Source organism: Micrasema longulum, unplaced genomic scaffold, assembly GCF_059751315.1.
Source record: "Micrasema longulum isolate JH-2025_06_02 unplaced genomic scaffold, ASM5975131v1 h1tg000046l, whole genome shotgun sequence".
NCBI classification, from domain to species: domain Eukaryota; kingdom Metazoa; phylum Arthropoda; class Insecta; order Trichoptera; family Brachycentridae; genus Micrasema; species Micrasema longulum.
In genome coordinates, this window is record NW_028277253.1 from 580,817 (window position 1) to 600,507 (window position 19,691).

The 19,691-nt window shown below is 32.8% G+C and overlaps 1 protein-coding gene across 1 annotated transcript; it reads right to left on the minus strand.

Moving 5' to 3' along the window:
• Positions 1-10,109: 10,109 nt before the first annotated feature.
• On the minus strand, positions 10,110-18,719 carry LOC148285226 (uncharacterized). Its single transcript, XM_088228419.1, has 5 exons — positions 18,467-18,719; positions 16,142-16,358; positions 14,213-14,370; positions 11,248-11,458; positions 10,110-10,275 (listed from the first exon to the last, which is right to left on the minus strand). The coding sequence occupies exons 1-5, from the start codon at positions 18,626-18,628 to the stop codon at positions 10,157-10,159; spliced, it is 867 nt and encodes a 288-aa protein (XP_088084545.1). The 5' UTR covers positions 18,629-18,719; the 3' UTR covers positions 10,110-10,156.
• Positions 18,720-19,691: the final 972 nt, after the last annotated feature.

Genomic DNA, 19,691 nt, shown 5'->3' on the forward strand with positions numbered 1-19,691 from the left:
GCCAAATAAAATGAATGTCTTGGTAAGTCACCTGTTTGTAACGATTGAAATCACAACAGAAATAGAGAACCTGTTCAAATGTTTTGGTTGTAGCAATATGGCTAATATAATATCGAAGTTGGAATGAAAAAAAATACAATGTGACATATAGCAACTTTACAGAAGAACCAATTAAAGATTTTTACGTATTATTGTGGCGCGATTCTTAAATAATTTTAATAAAAAATAGTATAATTGATTAATGATTAAATTTAAAAAAAAAACTTTAATTGGCTCTTCTGTAAAGTTTTTATGTGTCGCTTGGTTATTTTTTCCTTTTCAGCGTCGAAATGTGTTTTTTGGATTATGATCACTAAAACATCTTAAATTGTGAACAAATAATTTAATTTTAACAGTATTTTACAAAAGTATTTTAAATCAAATACGTACATAATGATTTCCTTAAAAATAAAAAATAATTATGCACTTAAAGATAATATGAACAGCTTTAAGCATACGCATTAATAATTATTTTTAAATAATTCAAATTAATGGATCTAACACGAAATATGTATAGAATTATGATATTACTGTCTTTTCTAACATATAAAACATCAATTTTTAATCGTTATGATTATAATGGTACATTTAAATTACAATTTGCAATTACATGCGAACAAAAATGACCTAATGTCGCAAATGCACAATAATATTTTAATATACAGATGGCATAATAATTATAGATAAATTATTTAACAGCAATTTTTTTATAAAGTTTATTTACAAATACATAACTAGTATTAAGTATGTTTTAACTATGAAGTAAAATGAGCCGTGAAGTGCCAAAACCCGCTCTTGACGAGTTTTGAAAAAAAAAAAGAAGATATAATTTGTTTATGTTCGGAATAATCTACCAAATAATACGAATGTTGTCATGTAATGTCACAAATCCAGCTCATTGTGTTAAATTACTAACACGAACATTCAAGTGCGTTCCGAAACCTGCTTCGACTTATGTGTTGATTAAAATATATTTATTGTCGAATAATGTTCATTTTGTGATGGGTTCTAAAGTAGACAAAACCTCAAGGGCGGATTTCAAAACTCTGACTTAAATCTTACTATAATAAGGTTTGGATAATTTATATAGAGCCATTTTTGTGAAAATCACCTCAAGGGTTTTACGCACCATAAAAAGCATCAGTTAACTATTGAATATGGTCAGTGTAATAATAAATATTTTTTAACGAAATAAAATACGTGATAATGTTGCAATGTCTGATAGACAATAATTATTGATTGTGGAAGATCATCCAGATAAATAGATCAATGTAAACATTTTCATACCACGACATTGTGGTTAGGGACATGTAAAAACTCTTATTAGAACAAAATAAATAAACGTATTGGTGTAATGAGATAAGACTGAGGTCCCATGAAGCCGGGACACAATGTATAAGGAGATATAGTTGCAAATGTTACAAGTAATCTTAAAATTAAGTCTTTTATGTATTTTTAATCAGTTTCAGTATCCCAATTCATTTTTTTTAAATGTTTAAAATTTTGCTCGAAAACAATAATATTAACACGGCGTATCTAATGGGAAAAATTTACAAATTACAACTTTTTATTCATATTTAGTGGAATACTTCATGAATTTGGATTTTTAAAATTATCATTATGGTATTTTTATAAACAAAACATATGAAACTTAATGATGCTGAAAAGGAAATATTTAACTATCAAATATACCTTTATATATTTATTTCAACAAACTCACATTCACGAATTGATATATAAAAATGTGTGTGTACTTTATATGAGGTGGTTAAATGCAAAACCGCCACTGTGCATGTTCACTATTTATGGGAAGATCAACAAAACCGGTTGCCAAATGACTTTTTATTTTATGATCAATGTGTCTTTTCACTACCTGGCATACCACGCACAAGCTGCACATTGAACTTAAATAAATAGTCTTTTGCCTCTGGTTTAGTTGGTCTTCCCAAAAACAGTGATCACGCACAGTGGCGGTTTTACATTTAACCCCCTCATATACAGTTTTACAAATAAAAGCATATGCGCAACTCTAGGTGGTTTAGTTCCAATTTCCAATGAGGCGTTTAATGGGTCATTTGTCATTATAAAAAAAAAACAATAATTGTCATTATAAAAAAAAAACAATAATAATAAACAATAAACAAAAAAAAACAAACAAAAATATTGACAAATATTTTTGTTTTTGAATGAACTTCAATACTTTACTAGTTAATTCGACTTTAACATAGTACCTACTTTTATTATCATTCTAAAAAATAGGGGTCAGTGCTATATATAAGCACCTGACGTCACAGCGACCCATGTAGATATATTGCGATGGGTCCTCGTCAATTAGTTCTCGCCTTCCGAGCCCAGGCCTTGTGCGAGCGCTCTAACATCCACAGATTCAACCGGTGATCCCCCGAGGGTGATATAAAGCATCACATTCACTTTTTTTTAAATAACCCAAATATACCTACAGTAATTTCACAGAACATAATTATAAATATATAATGAAAATAGTAGATCTCAAATGAATTTTTTTTGTACCCCTACGGTGCTATTCTAAACCGCTCTCGTGGCCGCAGAAAACACTTTTACCTCGTGTAATTTACACACAAAATACACGAGATAGAAGTGTTTTCTACGGCCGCGAGAGCGTTCGGAATATCCCCCTGGGAGTATAATATTATATGAGCCCATTACAGGTGAAGTGAACTAACTGACATGTCAAAGGTGAGTAAACTCATTTCGTATATTACATTTATGTAATAAGTTTATTTAACAATTTGTGGGTTTTTATGTATAACATCCATGTAAATTAAAAATATAAAACTGTTTGGTAAAAAAAAGCAATTAGCTCATAGAGTTAAAACATTAAATATACAAGTTTTACCATTTCGTCAGTTGGTTCACTTAACCCGGGGTGATATTATGAATCTTATCTACTCCCTAGAGCAGTGAGAAAAACGCGTTTAAAGTATTTATTTTTATAAAATGTATATTTGAAGCACTAACTTTGTGGTTATTCATTATAATAAAATAAGTTGTTTTATTTTTTATTTTGTTTGTAACTAGATAAGATGCGTTTATGAAAACTGAAAACCGATAAAACGAAGAAATCGTGAAATGTCACTTTGAGAAAGTTGTAGATCTCTTTTTTCTGATACCAGATAATGTAATAACTCAATTTCGACAAAAACCTTAGTTGATGCGTTTATCGTAGGCGCGGTAGCACTGACCCCACCAGGCTTTTAAAATTATTCAAGCATTGAATTTAATAAACTTTTTTTCCAAGTGACGCTACTGATTTAACGACCCACGAGCTAGTACTAAAACAAATAACTAACCAAATTTTACCCACTTCTCGAAAAGGTTCGCAATCAAAAATAATTAACCAAATTTTACCCACTTCTCAAAAAGGTTCGCAATCAAAAATAATTAACCAAATTTTACCCACTTCTCAAAAAGGTTCGCAATCGCTGTCCTAGAGTGAAGTTAATTTAAAGATTTTTATTTTTTGCATGCGACTACACTTTGCTTCATATATGGCCACACTGGCGATGAAATGACAAAAGGTATTTGAATAAAACTGTTTAAAAAATGGCAAAAAAACTCGTGCGTTTGATCAATTCAACCTCATTAAGTGGTTTGGGTTATGCTTAGTCACAATAATGTTTTAAATGAAAATCATCATGCTTGGATTCACGTGTTCGTATTTGTTTTGCATTTAATTATCAGCATGTCTATACATGGAGAAAAAAAGATTCAGAATATTAGTAGCAGCCCTGCAATGAGGCCATATAAAATAATATATTTAATTAAATAAATCATTTTAAAAATCAACCATGTATAGTTAAATATTTTACATAATTTCTTGTGAATAATTAACTTTTTATGTTATATTATAATTTTTGATTAAGTAGGTATCTGTCAAATTTAATTTTGATATATTCTGTTTTTTTTGCAGCAGATTTGTACATCATACGGGTAATTATATTAAATTATCATCACAAAGATCATAACAAAAATATATATTTATTTTTATGATATGCTTCTGTGATAATAAAATAAAATGTTTTTTTTTTATTTAAAATATGCGGGCTTTTCAATTCTAGCAAATCTCTTTTTTAGAATGGTAGTTCTGCCACGGATATTTGTGTAAAATTTCATGTCAATATCCGCATTTGTCCCATAGTTACGCACGAGTTTTGTAAACAACAATAATAACGATTTTTACAATGTTTGCAAATACCGTGCAAAGGGTGAGCCAAGATCGAAAAGATCGCGCTAAAGTCGTTCACAAATCAAGATTTTTTTGACAGTTTTCTTCGATTATCGTGGGTGGTGCATTAGGAATTACTTCCGCCGGGCTAAACTTTTAACAAGGAAAATTATTTGGGCGTTATGCAACGCTTACGTGATGCTATTTGCAAAAAGAGACCAAAATTATGGGCAGATAATTCTTGGTTTTTGTACCACGATAATGCACCATCTCACACTGCATTGGTGCTTCGAGACCAAAAAATTCAACTCATCGTTCCGCAACCATTCATCGTATTTGCCTGATTTAGCACCGTGTGACTTCCGGCTAATCCCTGAGCTTAAGAAACCGATTGAAGAGATAGAGATCGAATCGCTGGGCGCTTTAAATGCCATTCCAAAAATCTGCTTTAACAATTTATTGTTTCAAAGAATTGATAAAAACGTTGGCATAAGTACATTGTATCGGGGGGAGTACTTTTAAAAAAAAAAAGATTTAATTAGTTATAAACAATTTCGCCTTATTTTTTTATCACATAGTTAAGTTTAAATAAATTTGCTAATTGAATCATATCATATTTACTCATATTTTTTCCTTGTTATTATATTTGTGGTTTTAAAATATGCATTATAATATTAAATTTAATAAATATTCAAAACTTATGTAATACTCTTACACATTCGCCATACTGTATTTTATTTAAGGATACAATAGTGCAAGCAAGTGTGTTTGTTTTGTATACGTAATATAAAATAAATATTACTACCAGAATTAAAATTTTACATAAAATTAATTCGTAATATATTATAATAAATCTCACACAACAAATAATTTTTGTGTTCAATGGTTGAAAAGATGTTTTGATTATATTTTACTACTCAAAATATGTTCAGTGTTCGCGACATGAGATAATATATGGCAGGATACTACAGGAGTCTACTGTGTTGGAAATAATATGTTTAAAGGGGTATAACCGTCATGTTTCCTAACACAGTCTGATACGTGGCAGCCAGAAAATGATAACGTGAATCATCTTTATTGCTCCAGATCGGTACTAACGAATGTCAATTTAAGATCATCTTATTAAAAACCTCAAGTGTCACGAACCAATCATTTTTCAGGAGAGTAAATTGCAGTTTTCACCATAACACCGTATTTTAACAGGGAATTTGATGTCCCTACGATTTTTTAAGAAATATTTGGAAAGAACGATTGTACGGACACGTGGACAGAAAATAATAAAATCCAACCATTTCGTTTAGGAAAATTTTGGACATTTGATGTTTCGAGATCGAGGTCTTTAATTGGAATATGTAAAAAATGCCACAAGCGAAAGAATGTCGTACATAATATTTGATTAAATTTAGAATATATTAGGTACACCGTGCACAAGGATCACTATAACCAAATACATAGCATGATATATTATGTGCATAGCAGTCTAACGTGATATTATTCATTTACAATTGTTATTAATCTTCGTCCGGGCGGATAAAGAATACAGTTTTCCCTGTGAAATAGAACCAGAACACTTGGACGAGCATTTTTGACTCGATGGCTACACTCCGGTAAAACTTCTGGATATAAATATGGAGTGGAGATAAGTCTACTTCGTTGTGTAATGATTGGCGCGTTCGCCGATCATTCTCGAGGTCCTGGGTTCGATTCCCGGCAGAGTGGATGTGCAGTATTGGGGTTAAGGGTGGTTTTACACTGCAATATTTCCATGTTCCCTGTGCAACCCTAGGCGCGTATAGGGAAATAAAGATAAGTATTTGAGTTAACAATTATTCAAAAAGGGAAAATTAATCCTGAAACTAATTATATACGTACAATGTAAACAAAATTGAACGTTATAAATAAAAAATATATGATATTTTTTATTTTATTATGTAGGTAACCTACAATATTTTTAAAACGTTTATATTACAAACTGTAATTATTAACTTGAATATGCTATGTAGGACTGTCTCTGGCGCTGATTTCTTATGAGAATACGCGGTCTGACTTTTTCTTATACAACCATATTCCCGTATTTTTCCCTGGACTGTGGCACTAGAGCGACGACTATTTTACACTCTATAGATATCTCCTATTGACGTGTCTCTATCGTTAGTTTTTTTTATTTATATAAATTGTATTCTAAATAAGCTAGAACCATCCAAAAACCCTTAAATGTGTAGTTTCATCTGCCGTCTTCGAAGACGTTCGTTCAAACGTACGTTTACAAATACGTCTACAAATACAAGAACTATTTTTGAACAAAGGGAAAAAAAATACTAAAATCGGTTCAGTTGTGGGAATACGGGACATCGATTTTGGCTAGGCATTATCAGTCCAATGTGCAGTTCTTTTTCGCACATTAGAACAGTATTCGTTTACCTATTTATGAAATCGCCCTTAGTCTGCTTATCGTCCTTAATAAATGAATACATTATGATACGATTACATTGCCTTTATCACTCTAAACCTATTTTTTATCTCCTTTATTTTACCTTATGTGCTAACGTTATGGGATAAAACGTGTATAATTTTTTTGCCACTGAAATTTTCTGTTCATGTTGTTTATATGCACAAGTGTTTTGTATTTTGTGGTATAATTATATTTATTTTAAAGGCATATGCCGTCGAAGAAAAAATAAATATCTGTTTATATTTATTTATGTGCGCACAGTGCTATGTTGATATAACACAATGATATTGTTACAAAAAAAACATAAACCTAACACATCACCAATTACGTACACAACACAACACAATATATAACGCAATTTGTTGAATAGGACCAACAAGATGTTAAGATATTGTGTTTGTATTGTTGTGAATATGGAGTGTGGTTATTTTATATGTGTATATTACGAGGGCTGTCCGTAAAATGATTTTTCACAGAGTATAACACGTTTATTTGCATAAACACGTACATTTCTGGAAACCTTGGGCTTTTTATTATTTTTCTACAGAATTGCCATTGCCATCGATGCATTTTTGTATGCGGTGTACCATATTTTTTTCTGCCTATGTCATTAAACTCTCCCGCCGCGTCGCGCAGGTAGCGCATGACATTTTCTTGTAGACCTTGCGATATTCGAAAGGTTCTGTCAAAATCTTGTAGGGGGCCTACTGACATCAGAATCGTACCAAAGAACTCCTGAACTGTGACCCGTCGATCTGCAACCATTGCTTTTTACTTTGGCAATTAGTTATTCTGAAACCGATGGCCATATATGTAGCTCACCTTTCATCATGGACGTCTGTACGTCCGTTTTTGAATTATCTGCACCATTTGCGCTCATTTTCCACGCTCGTTTACTGTTCTCCGTACACTTCAAGTAGCTGAGAATGAAAACCTACCAGGGTTTTGTTTTTTGCCCACAAAAAACGAATTATAGAACGTTTTTCACAGCTGGCGGGTACGACGAGTGGAGGCTCCATCGCGAATAGCTGCCACGCCGAAACCAAGCGTCGCAGAGAGTGCAACGTGGTGAGGTTTTGATTTTGGGAAACCAGGCTACACGTCAGTGTTGCCAGATTGTACGTAAAATCGTTCCTCGCGACCGCAGCACCTTAAAGACCTTATATTGACTTCAAATATAATATGTTCCGCATACTACGAGTAAATGGAATAATCTATGTGCCATCATGACTGGGACAAGTAAAATTCCATATTTCGACTCGTAGGTTGAGACACAATGAAGTGCTTTTTATCGAGCAGCATAGAACAAACGATGGCCTTAATTCTCCAACGACCCACATCTTTGTCGTATTGTTAACTCGAGAAAAGATCTGGACTATTTTGGTTAATGTTTACAACGATTTAAACGAGCACTAAATAGATAGTTCAGATCTTGTCTTGAAGTCTCATTTGTTTGTCCCAACTTATTTTCTTATTTTTTAATGTTTTTAACCTTTCTTATGTTGTAACATTAATACCCTATGAATTGTATAAATGGACAATGTCCGTAAATCAATAAATAAATTTTACGGCCAGCCCTAATATGATGATCTGTGGCCCAGAATTGCCAAATTTTAGATCATATATTTTCTCAGTTCAACACATTAAGACTTGTGACACTCTTGACAGGAAAGTAGGTGTGATATGAGGATTTTGAATTCTCTTTCTTCTCAATCGACTTTCGGCAGAAATCCACCCATAGCCGTAGCCCATCAAATAAGATAAGATCAAATAAATTTTGTATCGCCGGATTGAGTAGGATAGCTAGCTTAGTTGCGGGGGTCGGTGGAAGAGGGTTGGTTCTCCTCCTTGGGCGGGCAGCGGGCGGCGGCGGAGGCGGCCTTGAGATACGCCTCGGCCGCCAGCGCCCCCCAGGGCTCCGCCCTCGTCCCCCAGCCGCCCGGCTCGCTAGTGGATACGCTGTCCCCAGAGCCGGCCGCCGCCCCCTCCTGGCGAGGCTGCTTCGGGGTCTCGGCCCTGAATGATTACAATAATTAGAAAAATCATTCACACACGACATTTTATATGATTTTATAAGACGATGGAGATATATTATACTTTAAAAAAAAACCGTTCTTTGTCAAAAACATGTAAAATTTATACATTTAGTTTATTTTATTTACTGATTTTTTTAGTAGGTATATTTTTCAAATTTGATTAAATACTGTTCCTTGTCCAAAAAAAAATGTAAAATGTATTCCTCGGTACGGGTTATAGTGTATTTTTATAACCAAATCATGTAAGTAAAATAAAGTTTAAACCGTTTATTAAAATTAAGTGAATGGATGACAGCCCCTACATCTGTTTGAATTAAAAATTTAAAAATAATTAAATCTGTATTTTTTTATCAATAAAATATACCATATTTTATTTTTATAAACATAAACGGCAAATTTGCCTTTTACAAACATTAATAATATTAAAATATTTGGCCATATATATATATATATATATATTTTTTTTTAAAACATGAATTACCTTATACCCAAGATTTATTTAAAAAAATTTAACCAAAAATTATACAAGATTTATATTTAAAAAATAACCTTAAAATTATACAGCATATTCAGTAGAATGTTTAAATAATAAAACATTCTACAGTAAAACAACAAGAAAATCATAAGTACTGTTTCACACAGCTAGGCAAAGTGAACAAAAAACTGTATATATATACATATATTATGAAATGCATGAATAAATAAATATAATTACCATTCACCATCTTTGAAAAAGTTCAAAAGGTTTGTTCTATAGGAACAATACCCTACACTAAATATATCAGATACGTGGGAATAACTATTGCCGAGTTCATGAAGTCTATTTAATACGGCATTACAAGTATACACTGTCCGTGAATTGTTGCTACAAAACGGTGGCACCTGTCTAGTCATTCTTCCAGGCACCCTGAAGTTGATGAGAAATAATAGTTCAGGGCAATTCCATATTGAATTTACAATTTTGAATAAATTTAAAAGGTCTATAATTTTTCTTCTCTCGTGAAGTTTTAACAAATTTAATGTTTTTTGTAAAAAATCGTAATTTAAAAATTCATGTCTGATTCTAAGTTTAAAATTTATACACCGTAAGAATTTTTTTTTGACTCTTTCAAGAGAATTTTGGTGACAGTTGTAGTAAGGAGTCCATATTGTAGAGTTATAGCAATATATTATATATTATGAAACATACAGCCTTGGTCAAATATATTAGGCACCCTTTTTATTCTATACACAGTGTTTCAGGGCCAGACCACAAAACTTCAGAGGAACATTCCTCATGGAAAACTTTAAAATAAATTCTAATAAATATTCTTAAAAATATTTTTTCTTCTGAATTTTTTTTTAATTATAATTTAAAAATGGATATGGTATACATATTTTAAACTTTCTCTGGAAATTGAATTTGAATTGTTTTTATAATAATATTCACCTTATAGAATGCTCTGGAGTCTGCACACCATCATTGGTGCTAGAAATCTCCAAGTCCTCTCCATAACTTAGTTGGGACCTCATCACGGTGTCTGTGTCGTTAGTTGGCTCCTTATCTAAAACTGTTTTTTTTTATTTATTATAATGCATTAGAGCTAGGCTTTCAACTATATGTAGGTTTAACTATTTAATTGCAGATCTGTAAAATAAAACAAATTCTGCCCCCTTAGAGCCTTAACCGCGCTTGCCTACTTTACAAGGCATCAGGTTCTCGACGTCCTGGACGTCTAAATATTTCAAATCTCTGTGGGTACTGCTAAGATGGAGAAGATTTTATTGGCTGCCAGCATAGACAAAAGAGATTGATCCGACAGGTATAGTCAAATTGTCTGATAACACTAGAATTTCAATTGGTTGGGTCCAAAGATCTCGAGGAATAGGTACAACCAGCAGGCTTAGATTAATTAGCTTTGCTCTCAATTTTCATTATAAGTTTTGAGGGAATAACCAAAAAAAGAGAAATAAATTAATCAACTAGTAGGTAGTAATGTTATTGTTTTTTTGCATAAAAATGTCTGCCTTAAAACAGGTTGTACCTAGTTAGGCAGACTAGACATGATCCAAAGAAATCTATTACCTTAGTATGTATGTAGTAAAGTAATTGTTATTTTTGTTTATAAACCATGATAATTATTATTATTATTGTCAATGGTATCTTAAGTATTCCAAAGTCATGCTTAGAGTAATATTTCATAAATTTAGAGACTTCGAACAGCAAAAAGCCAGAGGCTAACTTTAGCGACGAAATTCTGCTTGGATTTCTGACTGTAAACTTTGAGAACTCTTAATGTTTAGCTGGAATTCACAACAATGTTTACGGAGCATTCCGTGAAACAAAAAAGCGAAAATTGAATTATTCATGTAAAACATTTTATCAATGGAGATTTGAGATAGGTCAATCTCATGCGATATTCACGGCACTATCTGTAAAAGTATTTACAGATTAATTGGATGTGCTTATGTGAACACACCGAATAAGCAAAAAACTTCTGCTATTAGCTGTTCTTTAATGAAAAATAATAACCTACCTTCCGTGTGATTCAAGAGTGCCCCTTCTGGCCAGCCAATGGAGTCTCCTTCAACATCTACGGGCTCGTCTTCGTCACACTGCCTCTGCTCCGACTTACGAGGTCTCTCGTCCAGAACGTCGTCATCATACAGCAGACTCTCTACGGAGTGGCGTTTTCTGGACTTCATCCTCAGACGACGCTGGCGGTTGGCTTTGATCCTTTGATAAGTCTGGAAAAGGCAGATAACTCCTGGTTAGTTTGACAGGAAACATTTTATTTCACTTTTACGAATCACTTTTCTTTTAAAACTGACTGTTCCATCTGCAATCTGTCTGAAATTATTTTTCAGTCATCATTTGGACCTTAATTTTTTTAACAATATTTTGAGATTGTCCAAATTATTGTAGACAAAGACTGGAATCAACTCCCCGGGGAGCTGTTTATATTAACATATTACAACAGAGATGAAGAAGATGAGATGATACCCTTATATATATAGCGGGAGAAAACTATGAAGACTCAATTAATAAATTGAATGAAGATCTACAGAACATATCGTCATGGCTAAAGATAAATAAATTGAAATTAAATGTTAGTAAAACAAAATATATGGAAATAGGTAATAAAGCACATGGCATAACAATGAATGTAAATATTGATGGTAAAATTATTGAAAGGGTTGATGAAATGAAATACTTAGGAATTATTCTTGACTCCAGATTAAATTTTAACATCACACTTTGAATATATACATAAGAAAATTTCAAAAAAGATTTTCTTCCTAGGAAGAATTCGAAAAAAAATAAATAAAAAGAGTGCAGAACTTATATACAAAACAATAATTGCCCCTCATTGGGACTATTGCTCTACTATATTATATTTAGCTAACGAGGGAGACATAAACAAGTTTGAAATACTACAAAATAGAGCAATGAGAATTACACTAAAAAAAAGGAAATATAATAGTGTTGAAAAAATGAGAAAACAATTGAACTGGATAGGAATAAAGAAAACACTATTGTATAATGTATTTGTATTTATATATAAAATGTTTAATAATCTCATGCCAAAGTATTTTATAAGTGAAATTATATTAAATAGAAATGTACATAAATATAGGACAAGAAATAGAAATAGGATAAGACTACCACTTAAGAAAAAAACAAAATCACAAAATAGCTTAATGTATAAAGGGTTAAAACTGTATGATGAGATGCCTGAAAGTATGAAGAATGAAAGAAAACTTACGGATTAAAAAAAATATGTTATGTTTATTGTAATAATGTAGTTATGTAAGAAATATTTAATAAGTATTTGTTATAATTGTAAATATATTAGTTAATATACAATGTAATATTAACTAACTTAAGTAAATAAATAAAATAAAATAAAATAAAGAATATTTAAGAGAAGGTAAAATAGAAGTCTAGGCATCTGCAGGGCTAATGACCTGTCAATGGCTGGTTTAAGTAGCCACTTTACACACTGTGTAACATTCACCATTTTGCCCATATTTGAACATCTATATTCCTTCAATTCTTTCATCTATTGATGTTTGTAAAGTTAAAGAGCTGAAACCTTTATTTATGAGGGTTAAATTCATTTAATTGCATTATTTCACATACACTCTAGGCAATATACATACTACATACTAGTGAATGTTACACAGTGTGTAAAGTGGCCACTTAAACCAGCCATTGACAGGTCATAAGCCCTGTAGATGCCTAGACTTCTATATTACCTTTTCTTAAATGTTCTTCATCTCTGTTGTAATATTTCTTTATTTTTGATTTATTTTGAGAAAACCTTGTTCGGACCAGTACCTACCCACGTAAAGGTGTGAAATTCTGTAATTGAAAGCGGGGATTAACGTTATTGTGAAAGACCGTATCGCCTCCCCTAATAGCTGGCTTCATACGAGGACAATACAATAGACGGGACCATTTTGTTCTGTCTTAGTTCCGTGAACTCTCTCGACCGCGCATAGCAAGAAAATGGGACAATTCGACCGATGTTCACACGCGGAACGGTTATGAGTGAGTTCGCGAAAAAAATTTTTTTTAGGACCAAGATGAATAAATCAGGATTGCTAGAAGACGAACTTAACAATAAAAAGGCATTTTTCTCCATGTATTTTTGGTAGAAAAAATGTGCGGGAGCAACACGCACTCGCTGATCAAGTCGTTAATTTCCTAATGTCCTCTCCATGCCCGTTCACCCGAGGACGATGCGGCCGAGAACGATGGTGGTGGTAATCGGAGCGGGGAGCCTGTTCGTCTATCTCTAGGACGATGTGATGCATATTTTATAGGCCCAAATTTTTTTAATTATTTTATTACTGATAATATTTCATTGATTACAAACTTTCAAAATTTTTCTTCTTTTAAAAAACATGCACTATCCTGGATTCAAACTAAAGATACGAACTCTTTTTTTCTATGATTTATTTTGTTGCCCTTTAATAATAAGGAATATTGCTGTGTTTTTTAAAATATTTTTTATTTTCCTTTTTAATTACTGTAAAAAAAATATCATATTATCTTTTACAGAATATCTTATTTTTTCTTTCTTATGTTACACAAAAATATTATTACTGTCCATTATGTATTACAGGAGCAAAACTTCATTAACATTTTCTTGTATACCCACGAACAGGCCATGCCTTTGTGGGATTTTTTTTGTTTACTATTTTTACTATTAATATGTATTTCATTGTTATGTAATTATGCTTTATTTTTTTAATACTCTGTTTTATCATTTATGTTAGAATATTTTTTTTTTTTAAATGTCTCGGTTTATTGTCTCGTCCTCCAAAGTTCTGTTTACACGAGGGTAGTAATTCCAATGCTGGGACAGGACAATATTGTCCTGTTCTCGTGTGAACCCTACCTAATGCACGTGTATACCTACATAACTTACCTACCGCAGTAGGCAGATATGGCAAAAACTAGTAAGTTACAAATTTGACATGATGTTGACTCACTTCCCAACGAGCATCTTCGTCATGATGAGGAGGGAGCGGATCTCTCGGAGGCGCGCTGAGGCTGTACAGGTGTTGCAGTTCCTGCATGAAGTGCGCCTGCGCTACTCCTGGACCCAGCCGAGCTCCACATACTCCACATCGTAGTTTTTGGTTACTCTCTGAGAAATACAATATATAAAAAAACATTACTTATTAGTTGTACGTTGTACCAATACTTTTTTAGCACAGTACTGTGTGAAACCTTTCCCCAAGTAGAAAGAGAATAAGGTTATAAGAAAATTTAAATCAACATGAAAACTTAAATATATAACAAGAAAAAAAAATTAGTTAATAATTAATAATACATCACCCATGCCTTAAACTAATTGTTACCATAGTATAATAGTACATGGTAAAATATTATCATTTTTTAAATTTATTTTATGCATTATTATACAATAATTGAGGTACATTTGTGACAGCTCTGTCAGCGCGTTTGCCTACCATTTAAGAGGTCTCGGGTTCGATTCCCGACACGGTTGATATGAAATATTTCTTTAAAAAGGTGTTTTACACTCGAGTATTTCATATTCCCTGGAATGGTACCTGAAGCGTAAGACTGATTATCTTACCTTCATGCGATTGGTGTACCAATACAGTGCCCTATGCACCATTAGATGCGGAAAGGGAACGATAACGATTTTACAGTTTTATTACATACGTAAGTATAATACATATCTTTTAAATTTAAATTCGTTGCAACAGAGAGTAAAAACATTTTTAAGAAGGGAATATAGAAGTCTAGGCATTTACAGGACTTATAACTTGTAATTTGCTGGTATAAGTGGCTACTTTACACAGTGTGTGACATTCACCATTCTGCCTTATTTCCCTAACTGCCTTTTCCGCATGTTGATTTTTATGAAGTCAAAAAGCTGAAACCTTTATCTTGTCGGTGAGCGGCTGAACCATTTCACCTGCTACGTAACGCTTGAAAACATTTTTTGTACTTCTACCAGTTGATTTAATCGACAGCGGAAGAGTTAGAGAAATGTGGATGTTTAAACATATGGTGAATGTTACGCAGTGTGTAAAGTGGCCACTTAAACCAGCCAATAACAAGTCATGAGCCCTGTAAAGCCAATATATCCAAATTCCCTTCTCAAAATGTTTTTCCTCTCTGTTGTATCAAATTTAGAAATAAATAACTCACAAGAAGGAAATCCAGCCTGTCCTTGTTAAATATTTTTTTATACTGTTCCTCTCGAAAACAGAGACAAGCTTGGACTGGGGACATACACTGAGTTATTAATACAAAATACAAGTGTAACAAGTATTTTATATAATAAAAGTACAGAACATCATTTTTCATTAATATATATGTAGTATATTATCTAGATAATTTTTAAAAGGCGTTCCTTTAATTTTATTTATCAATATCTTTATGGAGGCAATTAAAGTTTTTTATGCCTAAATATACGTAATTTTGCAGGAATAGGGAAATATCACCTACTACGAATACCGATAGAAATATATGAAAATTTAAAAAATAATTTAATTTAAGAAAAATACGTCGCTAGAAAAACGCAACATGTTTGACCTTGACAGTTGTGACGTCAAGATTTGTGATGATAATGTTCTTAACAAATTTTTATGGTCGGAACAAATAAACATGAATTGTGACGTACTCGTATTAGGGGCGTTGCCAATGGAGTTTGAAATCAAAATTACTAATTAAAAAATATTTTTATTCTGCAAATACGTAGACAGTATTTCAAAGACCCTTATTACTTTAAAAATTAAAAAAAAAACGGATAGTTTCCTATTGTTTTATGATATTTTATTTAAGTTGAAAGGATTTGGAAATCGCAAAGTTGTGCTTTTGTTTAATTTACTTTAATTGATTTATTTGATCAACTGAATAATTTTTTTTTTCACATGATTACTTACTGAGAAAATCGTGATCTTCTTGGCACTGCGATTCTTCTTCCTTGGCTCTGGGGTCCGGGGACGAGGAGGCCGCGCTGCCCGGCGAGCTGCAGGAGCCCGGGCGGCCCGGGCGGCCTGGGGGGCCCGGGGGGCCCAGCGGCCCGAGGGGCCCGCCCCCCCGGTAGGCCGGGGGCGGCGGCGAACTACTCTCGCGAACGTCACCGAAAAACGGCTGCCTCTGCACAGCATACACACGAGTCTGCTCATTTTCAAAAAACATCGAGTTATCTTGTTAGTAAAAAATATTTTATTGAAATTTATCGCAACAGAGATGGAAAACATTTTTGAGAAGGGAATAAGGAAGTCTAGTCATTTACAGAGCTTTTTTACACACGATACTTTATTGTACTACAAAAACAAAGTGCACCATAACATACTTGTCACACATCGAACCGTGTACTTCATGTACCTATCGTCCGTACGTTTCAACTATGCCCAGAACTCTCCACTTGTACGCTTCACTCGAGAGTGTAATTCTAACATTCATTCTATTGACCCTTGCGATTCTAATAGAATGACTTTCATAATGTGAGCTCTAAAATGAATGAGGAAGTTCAGCCCTATGGGAAATATGATATAAAAAGTGTATTAACGTAGGTAATACGTGTATTATACGAAAAAACGGACACAACTAATGTTAACACCCTATTTGTCTACATGACTATGGTTATACTATTATAGCATGTCTATAGTTATACTGGGTAGGTAATTAGATATTACGTCAAAGTGATTAGAGTACAAATTTCCAATGACCAAAAGTTGCCAGCAACATCTGACTGATGTGAACTGGTGGTGTACGGGTCGCCCGCCCCTATGGCAACTCGCCATCAATCAGGCTACGAATCAAAGCAAAAAGCCACCCACCCCTAGCTTCGAGCTTTACGATCAGATTACTAAATACCGGACTCTCTATCGACACTTGTGGTCGTTGCTTTTAGACGATTTATCAATTCTGATATCCTCACAGAAACGGAAATATTTATATTTGTCTTCGTTTAAAACCGATATAATCCATGTCCATTATATATAATTAATATTGTGTATAATGGAAAATTGATTATGTCGGTTAATTTGTATTAATTTCGCACATCCGATGAACGAGTCATACCTAAAAAAATACAGAATTTCCAGGAGGGCCACGAAATTGAATTAACACGTTGTGCTCTCTTAAAACCGTGTATTTTTAATTTAGTTTTTGTTACTCAAAAAAAATTAATCATGAACCATACATTATTGAAGCTGAATTGGTTTGGCCGAATGACCCAATTCATTTTACTTCAACTTACTCGTGGATTTTTTAAAGCTGGCGCGTTCGTAATACTTACACAAACGCATTGTGTAGTACCTGTGAATAAGCTCATGGTATGACATCGCACGGCATACGCGTTATTAAAATAATCTCCGTCTCTCTCGCGCTCAGACGCGCTTATGAGCTTGACATAGACAACTATTGCTTTATTAGTTGGTAATGATATGGTAATAAAATATTCACAAGATGCTTCTGCGTGCGTCTGAATTTCGCTGCGATTCTTAATAGTAAAAATATAGTAAAATGTATTAGAGTTATGTGTATTAAGCTATCGATTAAAAAAACTGGTTTATAAATATAAGTTTTCATTTAATCAAATCATGTATAGGTCTTATGTCTTTTTATTTATTAATATTTTGTAATCATTATAATAATAATTAATACAGTATAGTTAAAATGCACAGTAAAAAAATATATTGGAGAAAATGTGTACACTTACTTATTAATAAACAAAACAGGCACATTTGGTTCCAATTTAATATTACCTTTTTTAAATCAACATCCTGTAGATTATAAATCCATTTGTGTGAGTTTTGCGAACGCGCCAGCTTTAGTTAAACAACCAGTACTTTCACTGTCTTAGTTAATATCTTAGTTACAAACCATCTTAGTTACCGTTTCTTAATCTTATCAATTACACCAATCTCAGATTTGTACTTTCGCCTGATTTCATCATTCGTTACCCTGTCATACATTGATTTCTCACATTCGTCTAAGCGACCGCAATTCGATCTGTTTTCATCCTTCCTCTGCCAGTTCCATGTTTCACTTCCATTCATGCGTGTTGGGAGTTGAGACTAAAACCCCGTTGTGCACTGTCAGTCTTTATACCAATATATTTTTATTAGAAAATCTTGTGCTCAGTGCGCCGTTTATTTTGTTGTCTTAAACTATCTCTTCTTCTATCATTCTATCGTTCCACATGATCAAGTTTTTTTGCCTAAATACCTACATGTTTTAAATAAATATTATCTTACCGCTTGAGAGATGGCATATTGATCAGTGAAATGTCTCGAAAACGCTTTGGCTGGATACAGAGGGTGAAAGGCGCCAGATATGGGACGAAAGGCTCCACATCCGAAGGACTGGAGAGCTGGATGCAAGAATTGGGGAGCGACGTGCTGCAAAAATCCTTCCATTGTCTCGGAGACCTATTCTGTTGGCGGAAACATGGATTATTTTTTGAATGAAGTTAGAAAATATAAAGCTGTCGCACATAAAAAAAATATGATCTACGCAATCGCATTATAAGGTTTTCATAGGAATACGTTTCACGGTATTTCACATATTTCAGTATAACTATTAAATTAATAAATATTTGAACATGTAACAGAAACAGCAATAGATCTAGAGAAAGGTTTGGCGCAAGTGTGTAAATATAGTAGCATGGAAAAATAAAGTAAAATGAAAAAATAAAAATAATAGAACACCAATTGCCATATAAGAAGGAAAAAATGCAATTTATTTCATTATTTATTTGTTTATCTTACTTGCTTTTATAAATGAATGCTATTAAAACACATTATAAACATTGGCTTAGGCATGATAAATGAATAATATGTGTGCATATATCGCCCATCCGATAAAATCATAACTCAAAAAAATCTTATTTTTAGTTGAGCATACATAATAAATTTTAAAAGATACTCTAATATGCCAAAAAAAGTTCTACCTTCATGATTTACCAACTTGATGCCTGGACAACATAGTAAACTTACACTTATACTTACTTGAACGCCGCGCCGCCGTCAAACATAAATAATATTACTAGTAAATCTCTAAAAATGTTGGGCTTTATGTTACAAAGTGTGACAAAGGGATTCAAAACATTGGCACTTTGAAGTTGATATATACTTCATTAGTGAGAAGCCAGTTAGAGTATAACTCTACAATATGGACTCCTTACTACAACTGTCACCAAAATTCTCTTGAAAGTGTCCAAAAAAAATTCTTACGGTATATAAATTTTAAACTTAGAATCAGCCATGAATTTTTAAATTACGATTTTTTACTAAAAACATTAAATTTGTAAAAACTTAACGATAGAAGAAAAATTAAAGACCTTTTTAATTTATTCAAAATTGTAAATTCAATATGCGATTGCCCTGAACTATTATCTCTCATCAACTTCACGGTGCCTGGAAGAATGACTAGACAGGTGCCACCGTCTTGTAGCAACAATTCACGGACAGTGTATACTTG